Genomic DNA, 20,106 nt, shown 5'->3' with positions numbered 1-20,106 from the left:
AAATAAATTGGCTTAAAAAATAATAAAAGTTAAATATTAAATAATAATGATTTGGGAAGAACCGATACATACCGTAGAATGAATGAATGAAATCAATAATGAAAACATCAGACTGACATTTGAAGTGTCAAATTTGTAGTTTGGACACTGGACAGTGGTGAAATGAAATGAAGATTAACTGCGATAGACTGTGATTTGTAGTGAATTAGTGGATATTATCAAACGAAAACTAAGTACATTTTCTCAAGTCAACAATCGTTAAAATGTCATCACCACCACCTACTAAACCTCCTCGAGGAGTGAAACAGGGGAAGGAAACGGTAAGAGAAAACTGTTATATACACCCCCGATAACTAATTCCTTAATGAAGTATATTAGGCCAGAAAATTTTCATTAGAAATCTGTATCTATTTAGGTAATGTTATAAGATATCAAATAAAAGTATTCCCATTTAAAATCCTATTTTTTTAATTATGTTAATGAAGTTATGTATTTATTTTTATTTTTTAAAGAGTGGGTTGCTCATGTCGGTGATTCGTACTTTATCAGCGAGTGAGACAAATGAACAAAGAGAAAAAGAGAGAGCAAAATTAGAGAAAGAGTATAAGAAGAGTGATGCTAGGCTGGATGAGTTAGTTGCAGCCCATGCTCAAGAGATTACTGATGTTATGCAAGTGAGTACAACATTTTAGTGGAAAGGTAATTTTATTCATTACTACGCATCGAATAATCAATAAGATGAAGGTATAGTGATATATCTATTTTATAGTAGACTGGGTGATACCCCTATCATGCATTGTTTCAAATATCTCTTATATTTTAAAAAGTTTGTCACTATTTAGCAAAGACATTTTAATTTAATTCTATTGTGTCTGAATATTTCTAAAGTCTCCAAGGGATTATATCAACATTATATGACACTAGATGCTACTAGTGGGCTAGAATTTTATTGTTTTTTTACAAATGATAATGTTAATTCAGTGAAAAAATATTTGACTAAAGTATGTTTCTAAATATCAATACTATCTTTTTATAATGTTTCTGTTATATTATTTAGTTATTATGTTTATAAACGACGATAGCATAGGTCATTTTTTTTTTGTTTTAATTGTTTTGTATGTTTTAATTTCAACTTTAAACAAATATGTTGACACAATACACTGTGAATGTTATGTACACTTGTAATCGATGTACATAAGAAGTTGTTTTTCTTTTTTTGGATGTTGTGTAAGCCATCAATTAATATGTATATTGTTAGTGTGCTTCTAATCTGTTTTACAATATATTTTAGAAAACCAAACTTAATTTATCTTTATAATTTATATATTAATAGTAAATACACATAATATTTAACATATTACCGAGTAATTGAAATTACTAAGTATATGATTTGCATAGTATGTTAATTGAATATAACATAAATCATTAATATTGCAGAAATTCAGTGCAGTATGTTCAGCGCTCGGTGCTTGGGGTCAGCACTGCTCTGCAGCTGAAGCTAGGCTGGGTGCATGCAGGGCATTGCTGCGAGTAAGAAGGGATGATTTGAGACGGCTCTGGGCTGACGCTAGAACACACCATCACGCTTTAAGAATGCTTACTGATATGTGAGTTTATTTTTATGTAAACATTTAGTAATTATTCAGTTTTATTATTTTTCTGAATGGTGCCTTTCATTTTTGTGTACTTTTATAACTTTCAAAAGGCATTTTGCATATTTCAATGCTTTTATGAAGATAAATAATAAAAAATAAATGTATTTTGTTGTTAATCTTTGTTTATTTTAATCTTGTTTAATTTAAAGCAACAGTATTTATACATCCTGTTTCAGAATGGCAAACATACAAGTGCCTCAACTAATGGTAAAACCCTACTATAATCCATTAGTCATCAAAGAAATAGGTGCCCTTAATCCTTATGTCTGATTACATTGCTCAAAATAAAAATGCAAATGTTGGAATAATACAAAAACTCTCCTCACAATCAATACTTTATCTCTCCTGAAGTGGTTCACGATCCTTCCAATTCGACGATTAAAGTAAGAATGACCATTTCTAGGCTTACTCCTAGTATTTAATGTTTACACGCCCCTCCTCCGACTGTAGCAACATCCGGTTTCGATCCATTTTAAAAACAATTTAGTCTAGTCAAAACCGGATGTTGACAACGAAAATTGTAACAACTATTTAAATCGAATTATTTATGCTGATAATACTTTAATACATTAAAACAATAAAATATGATCATATTAAAATATATATGCTAACACAAATAGTACTTAAACATGTTTGCATAAGCATTATAAGATGTAATATTTGTGTTGAAATAGTGAGCGCGTGGTGGTTTCGGAACGGAGTGCGCGCGAACTGGCGAGTGCGGGGCGCGTGCTGGGCGCGGCGCATGCGCTGCGCGGCGCACTGCTCACCGCCAGTACGGAGCTGCCTCGCGTGCACGCGCTCAGCGCTACCACCGCGCAGCTGCAGGTACATACAGATAGCGCACGAGTTGAATGCAGAGCTCAGGAATTCGATAGTGCTGTGACCTAATTATAATCGATGACCAAAATAGTCATTATATTGTGAGTAATTAATATCAATAATTTTACTAGGTTAGCATAATGAAAAAAAGGCAAAATAATACTGATCATACATTTTTATTAATTATTTCACAAAACGAAATAAAAATAAAAAACACAAAAATTTATTTATAATTATTATCATCAGATTCACACATGGTTGAATCGGTGTCACTATCCTCACCGTCGCTGACTTCAATTATAAATCGATCAATAGTATCTTTAATCAATCCATCTCTTTGCCAATAATTTTCTTATTACTCCAACAATAATAATGCGGTAACACGGCAAGCGTACGATTGCTGTCAAGGATGGAACAACACTACACTGCGGGCGAGCCAGGAGGAGCGTGCGGACAGCGGGGGAGGTGCTCCCGCTCTTTACCTCACGCCCCGACTGCATTCAACTCGTGCGCTATCTATATATATCTGTCTTTCTCTAACATAAAAGACAGTTAGATGTCTTTCTCGCTTTCTTGAAATCTGTGAATGATATTTCGTGGAAAGGGACGGAACTATGTAACCGGATCTGTCTTTCTCTAACACAAAAGACAGTTGGGTTATTTATTTGTTACGTCTCTCTCGCTTTCTCGCAATCTGTGAATGTTATTTCGTGGAAAGGGACGGAAGTATGTAAACAGGACATGGGGAAATTCATTTTGGCTATCACTTAGTCGAGATGTCAGATGTTACTTATCATAAAGAGATATCTGCTTACGTTTAAGTAAGGGCTTTTGAAAAATTGTGGCCTGCATTCTTACTGTCTTACAGTCTTGACTAATAAAACAGTGCACTCATGAAAGGGTTGCTCTAAAACAGTCAGTCGGAAATTTCGCTTAAATACTTATATAAAAAAAATAAAATAAATAGTGAATCGGGTATTGAAACTTGCGCTGTGAACCCGATGAAAAATGAAGTAAGACGAACGTTGAGGCTGTAGCGTAATACCAGTGGTTGGTAATTTCAATTTTAATTCAGCGAAATTTTATACTAACTAGTAAGAACAAGACTAGAATAATGTGTTAGATGAGTGTGCCAGAGTTGGAATGGTTCTTTTTGAAAAAGGAAATAAATTGGTCTTCAAATCTGGTAGATATTTTGGATTAGGTGATTTCTTGAAAATATAATATAAACTCGGGTTTGATAATTGAGGCGATTGATAACAGCGGTTCGAGTAGTCGAATTAATATGATTTTTTTTTTAAATAGAATCAGTTAGAAATAGAATATTATTGAAATTCGATTTAGGGATGCACCATGACAGTTATCACTAACCTAAACCTAACCTAACCTAACACAGGCTAAGAAGAAAGAATTGGTGGACATAATAGTCCGTCGGATTAGCGCAGCCGTGTACCGCGGGGAGCGCGCCCCGCTCGGCCGAGGGCTGTCGGCGAGACGACGGACTGCGTTGCTGCTTGCTGGTACTAATACTGCAATTCAGTTTCATGTATTATCGTGTAATATATTTGTATTAAACTGAAGAGTAAGCCTGACAGTTTGCGATATCTGAGTACTAAATACAATTAAAATAATATCTCGACTGTTATTGTAACAACTCGAACCAACTACTTCTTAAGTTAATAAAACACAGCTTATAACAATTTTTACTAATTTGTTATTACTGAATTTTAAGTACTGATGCTATGATACGCAAATTCGCATTTACGTAAATATTCTATTACGTAAATATAATACTGCGTACTGTTGTTTAGCGGCAGAATATCTGATGAGTGGGTGGTACCTACGCAGGCGGGCTTGCACAAAGCCCTACCACCAAGAAAAGTAAAAGAAAGTTGTAAATAAATAAATAATCATGATGAAGACAAAGCTTATTTGGAATTTCTAGTATTTTTGTAACCTTAGATTCTGTCAATGTGTTTCGATTAGAACTCATGTTCGTGGTACTATTTTCAGAATTAACGAAGAGCGAAGAGGTGACAGATGCGTATTTGCAAGACATAACGCCGGAGTACGAGGCGTCTCTAACGGAGGAGGATAAAACTTTTGAAACCACTGTCATGATATCACTCGAAGCTTTGGGTGTGTTGGAGCAGCTGAAAGAAGCGACTGAGGTAGGACTTATAAAGTCAATTTTAGTATAATTTAAACCATTTATTTTGCTACACATACATAGATTATACAGGAAAAAAAAAATTAAATTTAAAAAATACAGTGTAGGTTGCAAGGGGTTCATCTCTGTATAAGCTGTGCTAATGCACAGCACTGATTTTCAGATGGCCCCTGACTATTGGGTAAACATAAACACATGCGCGTACACGAAAATAAATAAATGAAATTATAAGAACAAAAACGAAAACTAACTGTACTATTAACAAATACCGTAATTAGGTAAAGGTTTTTGACTCTATACTTATATTGAAATGTCACAAAAGCCAAATATGTTTTAAAAAAAAGAAATTTTTAATTGAATAAAATTAAATAAATAATCTTGTGGCCGCAGCTACATTAACTCTATCCTATTAATTTTCACGTCTGCGTAGTAAGGGAGTATGAAACAATTTGACTTCAATTTCAAAGGATTTCCTAGCTAGAGATTTATCTCTATGCGACTACAAAATATGTGCATTCTTGCTCTATTTATAAGAAAAATGAAAATTCACTTGTTCAAAATCTATCTTGTGACTCCCATTAAATATGGGTAACTCTATTATAGTTTTGCCGGTTTGATAATAATGAAGATATTATATGCAAATAAATATATATTGACCCGTGGTCAATATTTTTAAATATTATAACCTTCAATTAGCTTGTTTCGTCATAAATCTGTCACAGCAAATCTTGGTTGTTGGTACGAACAGGTATTTTATATTACTTATAGAACTACAAAGCATACAGTAGGATAGAAAATTAGTACATACTGTAAGCTTTATAGCCAATTTTAAAATCGATTTTATAGACGCCAAATTCCATTCGGTTTTCAAAGAATCAAATTTGCAGAAATTCAAAGTGCAAATCCAGAACGAATTGCTGGAAGTTATCGACTCAGTCTCGCGACGCATCGTCGATGAAGTTGAGATTGAAGCCGATGCAGATGGAGAGGAAGATCTAGAGATAGCAGAAGTTGAAGGTGTGACAGAGACGGGTAGACCGTTGGCGAGACTGGTCACGTGTTTAGCAGAAGAATTTAAGGCCTGTGGGACTAGAAATAAACGGTAAATAAAAGGTGTGATAATTATTGGTTAGACAACTCCATCCTTAATGTACATTTTTTAACTCTCGAACTAGGTTTAATTAAAGGCTTTATAAAAAGTGGTCTATTGCCATTCGTATTTAACATTCACCGATTACATGTTACTAATGGTTAGTTTTTTATGAGACTATCCAGCCTGTAAATTTCCCACTGCCGGACTAAGGCCTCCTCTTCCTTTGAGGAGAAGATTTGGAACATATTCCACTACGCTGTTCCAATGCGTGTATTACACATGAGGCAGATTTTCTATGAAATTAGATACATGCAGGTTTCCTCATGGTTTTCTTTAGCGCCGAGCATGAGATGAATGCCTGGATTGCAACCTGCAATGATCGGTTAAGATGCACGCGTTCAAACTTCTCGGCCATCTCACCATTTTACCAATAATACATTAAACATGTTTATATCTGTTTTATAGCTTATTACAGCTATGGCGAGCAGCACTGCAGCGACATTCGCTGAGTGAGCGCGGACTGCACTCTGAGCACCACTACTGGAGCGCGGTGCAACAAGTCGTGAGTATTTCTGCGCCTGATTACGTAATGCTGACGTCATCTGCCTGTAAGCTCGCTTTACAGCGCACCGGCGTCCGCTACAGGTCGCGGTGCAACAAGTCGTGAGTGTATATGAGGCAGTACTCTCACGACTTGCTGCACCGCGCCCCAGTAGTATTCATCAGCTCCCCCACAACATGATCGAGATATTAGAAAATATTTTTAATCTACAAAGAGGATTTCAAAAGTTCTAGAATAATTGGGAAGGAATTTCATTTTCTTTTGTATCATCATAATTGATAACTCATCTAATTCATTTGGAAATTCGAAGTATTCAATAAAATGTATCGATATTATTTAATTTAAATATATATGTATTGTATTTATCTCACATAAATATATGTATTGATTACTATTTTTTACACTTTTTTATAAGCGATATTGAAGTTTAATATTTGGATATTGCTATGATATTAATATACCTTATGACACTTTGCCATATATTTTTGACTACAATAACTTTTTGATCACTTCGTAATTCTATTCGTGATTTGTCGTCGAAACATTGTCAATTACACGCAAAGTTGAGGTGTACAAATGTGTTTAATTTTAAAATATTTCGGTACAGATGCAACTACTTCTCACGGAATACTTAGAAATCGAGAGTGTTAACTTAGCGGCGCAGCGGTCCAACGCGAACACGACTGACAGTAGCGCGCCAGAATTACGCCTCTCCGATTACTTCTCCAAGAAACGGCCGCAGCGTCGACGCGATAAACTGTTTAAGCTTACAGGTATTGTATTTGTATGATATGTATAGACTCAATGGCATAAATAGGGCGGTGCCACCAGTGCTCAGACACAGGGCGTAGACTCTCGAGGGCGCAAGAATAGACAGACTGGGCAGGATTATCGTTTTTTCGTTTTGCTCTTGTTAAGATTCAGCTGAGCCCCTAGCACTCGATTCCAATACAAACGTACTTATATGCTAGTACCATTAAAAACATAAATCGCGTTAATTTTTTTGGCAGCGCATGAGCGTATTTGTTTTTAGTGTCTATTGGGAAACGCATTTGCAGTAGTGAATCTGCATTAAAGTTTTAGTGAGTGAGACAGTAAAATAGGCAAAGGGTCTGCTTATATATGGCGCAGTTATAGAAGTTCGCACAGGGCGCAGAAAAGGCTAATTACGGCACTGTGTATAGTACTGTTAATTTTTTTAAGAATACAATTTATGTACATATTTCGGGTGATTAGTTACACAATATTATTAATTGAAAATCTGTTTTTATACCAACTTGAATTTGTGTCTATTCGAAGTCTTCATTTTTTAATACTATTTTACATAGAGAAAATATACAGAAATATATCATTATTAAAATAACGAGACTATGAAACATATTCTTTTCCTTATTTTATATTTCTGTTTTTGAATGTTAATAATTTAAATGTTTCTATATGTGTCTTAGTGGCTACGCCCCCGGTCACGGGAGTGGTGTCGCGTCGGCAGCGCTACCCGCTGGTGTGTCGCCCGGACCCTGCCTTATTACACGCCGCCCTTCCGGCGCTGCACGCGCTCTGCGCTCATCTTGAGCGGCCTGGGTAAATACCATATAAATTGATCAATTTATTTATAATATATGACGTAGACGTTGATTTCCATTTTCTTTTGTTTTCCATTAAAGATTTTTCTGACATTTTTTTTTATATACTTGGTACCCTTATATCTTGGTAAATGGATTAAGTAATGTGCATATATTTTTCTTAATTTCAAATTAAAATCGACTACAGAGGCGGCGAGTGCTCCCTTCGCGCGTTCATCTCCGACTACGTGCGCTGGGGCGAGAGCGAGCGCCTCGCGCGGACAGCGCGCTCGCAGATCGACGCGGCCATGCGCGCGCCCGCCGCCTGGCGCGAGCGAGCGCTGCCGCCCGACCACACGTCAGTATCACGACACTCTCCTCATTCAGTGCAACCTAAGGGGTTGTCCATTAATCACGTGAGGCTTGAAAGGGGGGGGAGGGTTTTGATAAAAATCACGAAAATAACACAAGGGGGAAGGGGGTGTAGTAAGATATCTCGTGTATTTATTTTTTCATCTAATGCGCGATTTTTAAACAAATATGGTCCTTAATTTCAGAATAAAATAAGATTATAGTTTATACCTGTACTTAAATTAAGATAATATTCAGAAAATTTTAAGATTCGTTGTAGGTACTAAAAATACACGTGATGTTGAGAAGGGGGGGGGAGGGGTCGTCTTAAACCTCACTACGTATCACCGATGGGGGAGGGGGGGGTTAAAAAATGCTAAAAAAAGATCACGTGATTAATGGAAAACCCCTAAGTCGGTATGATTGTGAATACGAGTCCGACTGTGTACAGCGTGGGGCAGCGGCCGGTGTTCGCGTGCTGCATCGAGGCGTGGGGCGCCGTGCGCGAGAGCGCGCTGGCGGCGCGGCGCTGCGGCGCGTGCGGCGGGGTGGCGGCGCTGCGCGCGTGCGAGGCGGCGCTGGGCGCGCTGGCGGTGCACGCCCGCGCCGCGCACGCGCGCCTGGCGCCCGCGCCGCCCGCCCGCGCCGCGCGCTGGCTGGCCGACGACGACATCGTGCGCTTCCTGCAGGCGCTGCCCAACTACCGCGCCGCCGTCGAGCACGGCGACTACACCGCACAGGTCAGACGAGTAAGAAAGAAGAAAGAAAGAAAGAAAAAACATTTATTGACATACACACATATAAAGAAAAAATTGATATATAAAAAAAAAAAAAACATAAACAAAGAAAGATATAATAATAACGAATAAAAAAAAAATTATATATATATATATATATATATATATATATATATATAATGAATATAAAACGTGTGTGCAGTCAAAAGGAGACAGCTCAGGCTATGAGGGATTTTTATCCCTCTGCTGATTTTCAGCTGTCTCCCTTGTAGCCACGCAATGACAGTAAACGCGCGGGGCGGGGGGTGCGAGGCCGCAAAGTGAACGTGGACATAATGGACACCGTCGACGTCAGTGTGATCGTCACCGCACGCCCGTGTAGATTGCGTCACGTTGCGAACATTAACATTGATATCTACCTTGTGGTAGTACTATTTGCTCGTGAGTGAGGAATTAAGAACTAGCGCGCACTGGTAACTTTTGTCACGGTGACTTTAAATTGTTTGTCACTGTCACGTCACGTTTCCAAAGCGGAGTGCGCTCATTAATAGAGACAGTCACAAAATATTTTCGAAAGTGTCATTTGCCACTATGGATTTCGAAGAGACGGTGGTTCTCTGTGAATTCGTGAGACTCGGCAGAAAAAGACTTTAATTTTCACGTGAATATCTAAACACTCTTTCAATTTTTTATCATAAAGAGCTGGTCTCTTTTCCACTTCTTCTATTAAAACAGCATTATCAGTATCGTCTTGACGAATGACGAACGTTTTGAATAGATGGTGGCGCCATTTGCGCGCGCCAAAGTCGCAGTCAAAGTGTAGATAGCGCAAGACTGACGACAAGAGTGACAAATTTGTCGCTAGCAGACACAAATGTCACGTCATACATATTCATGGACTCGACAAGAGTGACGAAACAGTTACCGTGAGAAAAATCACCTGTGCGCGCTATTTCTAATTTTATTGTACTATAATTTATTATTTTTTGTTTTAATCTCTGACAAGCAGGAGCTAAAGCAAGCGTACGAAAGAGAAGCGGAAATCCTTGGAACGAGTTTGGGCGACGGCGAGGTCTCCAACCGCGAGATAGTCGCAGACATCAATACACTTGTTGATCTAGCTCTACTTTGCGAAAGTATGGTACGTTACATTTTCAAATAATAAACTTTTAGGAACACAATTTATAGCATGTATTCGTCTTGAACGTCGCTACAGTGCTGGACAAAATTTTTTATTTTTCATACAAATATGTAGTGTCCATTTAGGGCAGACGAACGACCTCATAATCACTGTTAAGAGAATATTTCGTGTCCCAAATGGTATACTCGTATACAAGCCCTGAAAAACACTTGCTCCTCTATTTAGTATTTACTATAAATTATTACTACTTACAATTACTTATAATTACAAAAGAGAGCAATTCGGTTTATTTATAATCTTGGAGCTAGAGACTCTCTTCGGGATGTTTTTAACAGAGTAGGAATACTTACTGTTGCGTCGCAATATATTTACAACAATATCATGTATATTCACAGTAACATTGATCACTTTGATAAAATCAGTGATAATCATTGTATATGCACTAGAAGTAAGGATAAACTTATAACGCCAAGTTTCCGACTCCGCAAAGTCAATGGATCCTTCTTGGGGCAAGGTATCCGTTTCTATAATAAAATTCCGCAGAAATTTTTAACTTTGCCGTTTAGTAAATTCAAATCGTTTGTTAAAAATACATTGGTAGAAAAAGCATACTATTCGATACAAGATTTTGTAGATGATAAAAAAGCGTGGAGTTAATAATGATGAGTCAACTTAGATGCTACATCTAAGTTGTGTCTTACTATAATGTGATGACACAGGAGTGGCTGAGCACTAATATCAAGACCATCCCGAGCTTGGTGAGCGCGCCGAACGCGGCGGGCGCGGGCCTCAAGCTGTCGGAGAAGTTCCAGAGCGACATGGCCGCCTCCGCCGCGCTCTTCAGCGAGATCGCTTACAAGTGCTTAGTGTTCCTGCACTTGGAGGTAAGACTCACAAACATCCATCCAGCTTATCACTGCAAGTACAATAGGCTATTTGACAATGCGAAAAATAAATTGTGATTTATTGTAATCATTGTAGATTATGACTTTAAAAATGGTTATTTACTAACGAATAAACGAAACTTGAAATTAATACTTAATTTATTCAAAAATCCAAGTGCTTAGTGTTCCTGCACTTGGAGGTAAGACTCACAAACATCCATCCAGCTTATCACTGCAAGTACAATAGGCTATTTGACAATGCGAAAAATAAATTGTGATTTATTGTAATCATTGTAGATTATGACTTTAAAAATGGTTATTTACTAACGAATAAACGAAACTTGAAATTAATACTTAATTTATTCAAAAATCCAAGTGCTTAGTGTTCCTGCACTTGGAGGTAAGACTCACAAACATCCATCCAGCTTATCACTGCAAGTACAATGGGCTATTTAACAATGCGAAAAATAAATTGTGATTTATTGTAATCAGTGTAGATTATGAATTTAAAAATGGTTATTTACTAACGAATAAACGAAACTTGAAATTAATACTTAATTTATTCAAAAATCCAAGTGCTTAGTGTTCCTGCACTTGGAGGTAAGACAGACATCCACAGCTTATCACTGCTAGTACAATAGGCTATTTTGACAATGCGAAAAATAAATTGTGGGTTATTGTAATCAGTGTAGATTATGAATTTAAAAATGGTTATTAACTAACGAATAAACGAAACTTGAAATTAATACTTAATTTATTCAAAAATCCAAGTGCTTAGTGTTCCTGCACTTGGAGGTAAGACTCACAAATATCCATAGCTTGTCACTGCAAGTACAATAGGCTATTTGACAATGCGAAAAATAAATTGTGATTTATTGTAATCAGTGTAGATTATGAGTTTAAAAATGGTTATTTACTAACGAAACTTGAAAATAATACTTAATTTATTCAAAAATCCAATTGTCCAAGTAGCGTTTTCTTGCGCTTTTTAAATATGGAATTTTTAATATGATATTTTTCGGCAAATATGTGCTAGAATTAAAAAAATCTACTTTTACTGGGTTCCTTAACCTCTACTAAATAATATAAAATGGATTTTAAAAAATCAACAGAATAACTTTGTGTCGTGTGTAAATAGCTATTTAATTTGTATCCAAATTTGGTAACTATATATTAGTAACAAGATAATCGTACTCGATATTGTAAAATCTCATATACCCAGTCGTTGTGCAAAAAGCATAGTAAATGGACGTGAAATTTGATTCGTAATTTGCTCCGGCACCTCATATAATATGTTACATACATATTATGAAACACTTGCAACACTTACAAGAAAGGTATAACGTCAAAGAATGAACAATTCTTGCTGAAAGAGGGGTACAATTTTTAGTTATTTCGCGATAATCGCGTTTCTTTGTGGTAGGGCTTTGTGCAAGCCCGACTGGGTAGGTACCACCCACTCACCAGTTATTCTACCGCCAAATAACTATACTCAGTATTGTTGTGTTTCGGTTTCAAGAGTGAGTGAGCCAGTGTAACTACAGGCAAAAGGGACATAACATCTTAGTTCCCAAGGTTGGTGGCACATTGACGATGTAACTAATAGTTAATATTTCTTACAACGTCATTGTCTATGGGTGATGGTGACCACTTACCATCAGGTGGCCCATATGCTCGTCCGCCAACCTGTACCATTAAAAAAATAAAAAAATTAACCATCAACGACTACATATAATCATAACCATAGCCTGCTTTCTCGTGATCACACTAAGGTGAAGTACTTTACGATTTTCTTTTAGACGACACCAATTCTATTTTAAAATGATTAATATATGCATATAATCAGAGTCAGGATAATAGTTTCGAATATGAAGAGTTTTTTGTAGAAACGATGTAAATTTTGTCATTCAAGATGCGCATCGAGTGCTTCCACTACCTGGGGCAAGAGGAGAGGGCGGAGGGTCCGGAGGGCGAGGAGGCGGGCGGCGCCACGCGCCTCGCGCATCGTCTGCTCGCCTTCCACGAACACGCTGTCGCTCTGCTCGCGCCCTCCGCACTCGCGGTCAGTGATCCACCACATGCTATACAATACTTTAAATTTACTTTCATAGAATGACGATCATAAATAAATGTATATAGTACGACACAAATTAGATGTAGCATCGGAAAATGCAATGGAATGAAAATAAAACCGATTACTGCCGATTTACACGACCAATAGAAAAAGCGCGAAATCGCGCCATTCGACGCTATTCGTCGCTATAGATTCCCGCGTCAGAGAGAGCGAGTGTAAGTAAATCGACCCGTCAAATTGACGAATATATTAGGTCATATGATATTACAAGTTATTACGTTTGTGCAAAGATCATATTCGCATAAGAAATAAATATTGATAATTTGGGATGGCGTACTTAATTCGGATGTGATCGGTTTTACGAATTTTGCCGATGCGACATCTAAGTTGTGTCATACATACGTACATCCTTTGTTCCTCTGTTCTCTCAATTTTGGCGATGTAACATGAGTCATTTTTAACATTGCCGTTTCGTAAATTTAAATCGTTTGTAAAAAATACATTGGTAAAAAAGGCATATTATTCGATAAAAAAATTTATAGATGATATAAAAGCGTGGAGTTCATACCTGTTGACTTCCAGGTATGAATATGGATATATTACATACAGGGTTATTGGTAACTCGACGTATATCCGTTAGGAGGTGGTAGGGGTGACTATTTGCAACCACTTTAACCCCCATATGCATAATCCAAAACCATTTTTGAGTTGTCATGTTTTTAAGGTTTTTTCAAAATTTTTAAAAATGTATGTAATTTTTAATGTTGAAAAAGAGTAAATAGTTAGTTTCTTGCCGGTTCTTCTCGGTAGAATCTACTTTCCGAACCGGTGGTAGCTTCACTTAATTGTTAAATGACGATCCAAAAGTTCTCGTAAAAGGCTTCTTGAGTAGTTTATTTTGTTGGTGTGTGCGTCGGCAGTACATAATGAGCGGCGTGGGCGAGATGATGTCGGCGGCGGTGGTGTGGCGCTGGCAGAGCGAGCGCGGCGCGGGCGCGGGCGCGGCGGGCGCGCGGCTGGCCACGCTGCGCCACTGCCTCGCCGCGCTGTCGCTGCCGCACGACGGCTTGCACGCCGCGCACGCCTACCTGCACCTGCTGGCCTGCACGCCGGAGGTACCGCCGACACATACCGACACGTGAATTACTCTACTATGAGAAATGGTTGAATTTTCGCTTTTACATGGAATTCATCATCTAAATGAAATCAATAACAACAGCCTATAAATTTCCCACTACTGGGCTAAGGCCTCCTCTCCCTTTGAGGAAAAGGTTTGGAACATATTTTACCACGCTGTTACAATGCGGGTTGGTGGAATACATATGTGGTTGAATTTCTATGAAATGGACACACATAGAGATTTCCTCACGATGTTATCCTTCACTGACACAGATGAATCGTAATACACAATTTAAGCACATGATTACAGAGTGGTGCTTGCCTGGGTTTGAATCCGTAATCATCGGTCAATGCACGCGTTCTAACCACTGAGTCATCTCGGCTTATACGTGGCATTTAAGATGTTTTAACCTTGTCTCTGTAACAAAATGGAACGAAAATTTCCTACCTGACTATTGCTGTGATACTGATAAGTGGGTGGCACGTTTTAGTACGAGCTCTTACAAAGTTCTATCAATGGTAACTCTGATTTTCTCCTCAGGAAATCATAACATCGGTCCGCGAGAAAGGTCCGCAGTTCTCGGAGCTGGAGTACTTGAACGCGTTCAAGGTGATCGGCGCGCGGCGCGGGCTGACCGACGCCGAGATGCGCGCGCAGCTGCGCCAGCTGTCGGCCGCGCTCGGACACGTCGGCGTCACCGTGTGACCGCCGGGCGGCGCCGCGCACGCACTCGTACGAGCCTCAGATCTAGCTTTATATCGACACTACACCATGTCGAAATATAGACTATACCACTGGATATTTTTCAGAACAACAACAGCCTGTAAACTCCCGCTATTGGCCTAAAGGCCTCCTCTCCCTTTGAGGAAGGTTTGGAACATATTACACCACGCTGTTCCAATGCGGGTTGGTGGAATGCATGTGTGGCAGAATTTCTATGAAATTTGTCACATGCAGGTTTCCTCACGATGTTTTCCTTCACCGCTGAGCACGAGATGAATTATAAAAACAAATTAAGCACATGAATCAGCGGTGCTTGCCTGGGTTTGAAACCGCAATCATCGGTTAAGATGCACGCTTTCCAACCACTGGGCCATCTCGACTCCTTTTTCAGAACACGATTATCCTTATATGTGCGCGAATCGAGATGATTGTTCTATTTTTAAGAATATTAGTTATGTTTTTGGCACATTAAGTAAGAATATTTGTTATAGCAATGATGTATTAATTATTTTGTAAGTTATTATATTTTTAATGTCACTAAGTTATTTTATACCCACATTTATAAAAAGATTTATATACATTATTGTTTTAAATGATTAAAAAATATATATTAACGAAAAGTCATTTTATTACGTTTATCGACATAATTGCTCTCATTGTTATACATACTTTATTAATGCTAATATTAAACCTCCTCTCTTCTTCATTATTTTTTTAATTTAAGAGTAATTAGAACATACATTTTACATATATTAACGAACCAGTTAAGAAAAGAAGAAGACACACATTTTTTTTTAAACTTCAACTGACGTTGATAGCTTCGTCGGACTCTGAACATACGTTGTAACTTATAATACTAATACATAATTAGTAATTACCTATCTACACCTAAACATACTATGATTGCCGACTTAGTGATTTACAACTATAGTCTGTTCGCGTTAAGAATGCAGTGAGTTGTCATTGTTTGACCAATCAAATATTTTTAAAAGAAGGGTAAAGGTGTATGTATATTTGTGTTAAAATTCCAACAAATTATATTTGTTTTAAAGACAAAGTGTAATGAATTTAAAAAGTACACATTAACGTAAAAAATCGAAATTAAGTCATTAATATTTTAATCACTATTACTTACACTATTACTGTCGTCGTTAGTGTTTATAATAAAATAATTTTCTGCAGCGAGTTCCATAACATTATCTAAATCCCACATGGCAATTTCTTGTAAGACGTGGTCGCAGCATTTATCGCACTTTTATTTTTACAAAGTGGTGTGATATTCATTTTCTTTAATATAATTTAATTAAAATAAAAATTTAATTTAAATTATAAAAATATCAGTTAATAATTAATTAAATCCACAACCATCACGTAACACGTTCGAACTTATGTCTTTACCTGTTCAATGTGAACTTGACTTTGTAATTTGAAAAGATTTGATTGGTCAAAGGTGCCGGTGAACAATGACAACTCACTGCATTCTTAACGAGCACAGACTATAGTTTATTACATAAATTACTCTATCATACGTGTAGGCGATGACGGATCTTAATTAACTCGAACCGTCACTCGCGATTGTCTGAACTATTTATTATTGCATGTAAAGTAAAAGTAAAGTAACAGCCTGTAAATTTCCCACTGCTGGGCTAAGGGCCATTAAGGAGAGGGCTTGGAACATATTCCACCACGCTGTTCCAATGTGAGTTGTAGAATGCACATGTGGCAGAATTTCAATTAAATTAGACCTCACGATATTTTCCTTCACAGCCGAGCACGAAATTAATTATAAACACAAATTAAGCACATATATATATAGTGGTGCTTGCCTGGGCTTGAACCTGAAATCATCGTTTAAAATGCACGTGTTCTAACCACTGGGCCATCTCGGCTCGTTGTTATTATTTCATGGATAGGATAAAATTAAGGACGTTCGTATACGACATCGGACTATTATCACGACAAATTAAAATAAAAACAAAAAAAATCTTTTCGTTCTAGTAAACAGATGTCATTAACGCGCAAAAAGTGAAGACTAGAAGCTTGTTATCCCTTTTACTTATTGTTTTTATCATGCTATCCTTTTTACTTGTAACGAAATGTACCTAAAATAAACGGTCCCCGGCGCGGCACACTTCTTTCTGTTGTTTAGTATGGGTATAACATATCTGTTTATTAGAATATCATTGGGCACTACAAATTTATATTAAATCACTATTTTTCGCAATTTAATCGCATTCTAATTTTAATGTGATAAATAGGACATATGTAGATACTATCTTAATATATAATAGTATTTATTATATGAAATAAAACACAGATTTCTTTTATAAAAATTAGATTAACCCTTAGATTTTGTATTGGCTTTTATAGATTCACTATATTGTTCTATTGTTGATTTGTTAAATTAAACAACAAAAATAAAGTTAAACTATATTAAAACAACAAAATTAGTATAAAATATTTCTGGGAGAGTTCAGCTGTGCTGTTTTCTTTCAATAAAGAGCAATGGTAGACCACCCTGTATGCTTTGCACAATACCCGAAGCAGGATTAACGGGCGGATGACGAATCGTACTGGGCGCGGGGCGAACGCTGAAACGCGACAATATGGCCGCCAGACCCGCTAGCGATTGCATTAGTCCCAAACGCGCACCTGGAAATATTTATCGCCGTTACATATTTAATATCATATCTCATTCTTATTTTTTTTTATGGTATACCTTTACGGACGAGCATATGGGCCACCTGATGGTAAGTGGTCACCATTACCCATAGACAAAGACGCTGTAAGAAATATTCAGTATTCCCTAAATCGTCAATGCACCACCAACCTTGGGAACTAAGATATTAGGTCCCTTGTGCCTGTAGTTACACTGGCTCACTCACCCTTCAAACCGGAACACAACAATACCGAGTACTGTTGTTTGGCGGTAGAATAACTGATGAGTGGGTGGTACCTACCCAGACGGGCTTGCACAAAGCCCTACCACCAAGTAATTCTTATCTCATATCTATATTAATATCATAAATGCAAACGTAACGTCTGTCATCCTCTGTGTACCGCTATTTCACGATCAAACCGCTGAAACGAATTTGATGAAATTTGGTATTAATTAAACTTGAACTCCAAGAAAGGACATAGACTACTTTTTGCCTTACATATGAGATTACATATGAGATTACATATGATTACATATGAGAACCAACACTCTAAAACGCGAACAAAACCGCGGGCACCATGCTATTATGCCAAAAGGCATATAAGATACCAATATAAGAATTCACAGTTTACAAGACTAAATACTAGTAGTGTTAATAAAACAATAGTTTATTGTATAAAACACATGGTTCTTAAGGTTGCAGGAACTCTAATAAAGTAAGATCGAAACCTCTTTAACAGAAGAGAAGTTCAATTAGCAGTGGTTTTTTTAATTCAGATACCTTTCTGATTAGCCAAAATTTTAAACAAGTACGCTTAGCTAACTATTTCGATTCTACATAATATGATGCGAGTTCATTCAGAAGGACTCGTATAAACAATGAATTATTATATCATAAGAATGTATGTTATAATTGAATGATAAGTAAGATCGAGGTGATACGTAATTAAGTATATTTTATAAAATACCCAGATATGAGATAACATATAGAGTGCACTTATATACATACCTATACAAGCACGTGGTCCGTCACCAAATGGTAAATATGAGAATTTATTAGATGAAGTGTTATCTTGGAATCTTTCCGGTCGGAATTCAGTTGGATTATCGAAATATTTGGGATCGTTGTGCATCGCTTGAAGCGGCACTATCACTCTCACTCCTTTATCAATTGTCAGGTTAATATCTTCAAAGGTATACTTGCGGGCACATTCTCTTATCAAGAAACCCAATGATGGAAAAATTCTCATTCCTTCTTTGAATGTCGACTCCAAATAGGACATCTCCTTAATGGCGTCATAGCTGAGCTTATTATCGTACTTCTCTAAAACTCTATCTATTTCTTCGTGAACCTTTTCTTGTACTTCTGGATTATAAGCAAGTTCGTGTAGAGTAATACTAGTCGCAGATGAGGAAGTCTCAAAGCCTGCCGCGAAAAATACAAATACCTGAGCTGCTATTAGCTCGTCATCCAACTCCAAAGTCGCAACTTCCGGCTTTCCATCTGGTTTTATTCTCTCGATAGAATCCCCTACGATTGTGCCTTTCATTTTACTCTCGAGTAGAAGATCTATGAAATCGTTTCTGCCAGATGGTTTATAGTTCCTTTGTCTTTGAACTGCATCAACTAATTGAAGTATTTGTTTTTCGACCCGACTCAACGACTTCAACTTTTTAAACATGTTCGGAAAAAGCTGTTTTAATGCAATTATGAAAATTTCCTTCGGGCCTATTTTGAATATAGTAGCTCCTAGTCTTCTAAAAGCGGAATTCTCGTCTTGAAGAGAATCGGAATCGAGTCCGAAGCCACAGGCGCCAATAAAGTCGGTAGTATAACGAGCCATGAGATCGCGCGCATCGATAGCTTTTCCAGCGGCGGCAGCAGCAAGTGCTCGCGCTTGGAGTTTCTCAGCGCGTTCCACGATCAAAGGGAACATAGCCTTTAACTTACCACTCGAAAACGCGGGTGTCATTCGCTGTCGCAATAACTTCCATATATCTCCGTCCGCAAAAAAAAGATTTCTCAACATAGGCTCTATTTCCTTTTTGTGTTGATTTAAGCCACGTGGATAAAAATGACTAAAGTCCGTTATTAGTATTCGCTTGACCATTTCGGGATCTTTGATGATTAATTCAGCGCGGGACGCGCGATAAAATCCTACAACTTTTTCATTTGAATATTTCAAGTATAATTCAGTAAATAATTCGGTTACACTTTTTCGCATAAAATAATTCCTCGCATTGTTTCCAAAAAACGGTAAGGGTTGATCGTGTTTTACTCCTTTCAATTCCCAATACTTGTGGTTTCTCTTTCCGTATAAATATAGAAAGAAAATGGCAACAATACACAAAGTTAAACCTATCATCTTGAAGACACAGTAAATATCTAAATTGCAAACTAATTGGCAGTTATTCAAAGCGTTTGTCCGTAACTAAGATATAACAGAGGACTGCACATGTCTGTTGGTTTACACGCACTAAAGCATTTTATAGGAAGCTTGAGTGTTCATGGAGTTTGAATTGATGACACATCGCTATTAAGTTGATACGTCG

At 37.3% G+C, this 20,106-nt stretch overlaps 2 protein-coding genes across 3 annotated transcripts; one reads left to right on the top strand and one right to left on the bottom strand.

The window, feature by feature from the left end:
• The first annotated feature begins 107 nt into the window (after positions 1 to 107).
• On the top strand, positions 108 to 15,514 carry LOC124530261 (exocyst complex component 4). Of its 2 annotated transcripts, XM_047104327.1 has the most exons (17): positions 108 to 320; positions 513 to 674; positions 1,438 to 1,607; positions 2,330 to 2,483; positions 3,874 to 3,997; positions 4,491 to 4,648; positions 5,535 to 5,749; positions 6,206 to 6,302; positions 6,910 to 7,075; positions 7,751 to 7,883; positions 8,073 to 8,222; positions 8,667 to 8,955; positions 9,962 to 10,093; positions 10,813 to 10,977; positions 12,890 to 13,039; positions 13,972 to 14,166; positions 14,712 to 15,514. In XM_047104327.1, exons 1-17 carry the CDS (start codon positions 264 to 266, stop codon positions 14,874 to 14,876), a joined length of 2,682 nt encoding a protein of 893 aa, XP_046960283.1. In that variant the 5' UTR covers positions 108 to 263; the 3' UTR covers positions 14,877 to 15,514. The 2 variants fall into 2 exon arrangements, with proteins under 2 accessions (XP_046960283.1, XP_046960284.1); XM_047104328.1 differs by lacking the exon at positions 513 to 674.
• A 1,797-nt stretch (positions 15,515 to 17,311) lies between these two features.
• Positions 17,312 to 20,051, bottom strand: LOC124530262 (cytochrome P450 6B6-like). The gene is made up of 2 exons (XM_047104330.1): positions 18,563 to 20,051; positions 17,312 to 17,546 (listed from the first exon to the last, which is right to left on the bottom strand). Exons 1-2 carry the CDS (start codon positions 19,917 to 19,919, stop codon positions 17,368 to 17,370), a joined length of 1,536 nt encoding a protein of 511 aa, XP_046960286.1. The 5' UTR covers positions 19,920 to 20,051; the 3' UTR covers positions 17,312 to 17,367.
• Positions 20,052 to 20,106: the final 55 nt, after the last annotated feature.

Source organism: Vanessa cardui, chromosome 6, assembly GCF_905220365.1.
Source record: "Vanessa cardui chromosome 6, ilVanCard2.1, whole genome shotgun sequence".
NCBI classification, from domain to species: domain Eukaryota; kingdom Metazoa; phylum Arthropoda; class Insecta; order Lepidoptera; family Nymphalidae; genus Vanessa; species Vanessa cardui.
Note: the sequence above shows the minus strand (reverse complement) of the source record. Positions and strands in the feature narration are given on the sequence as shown.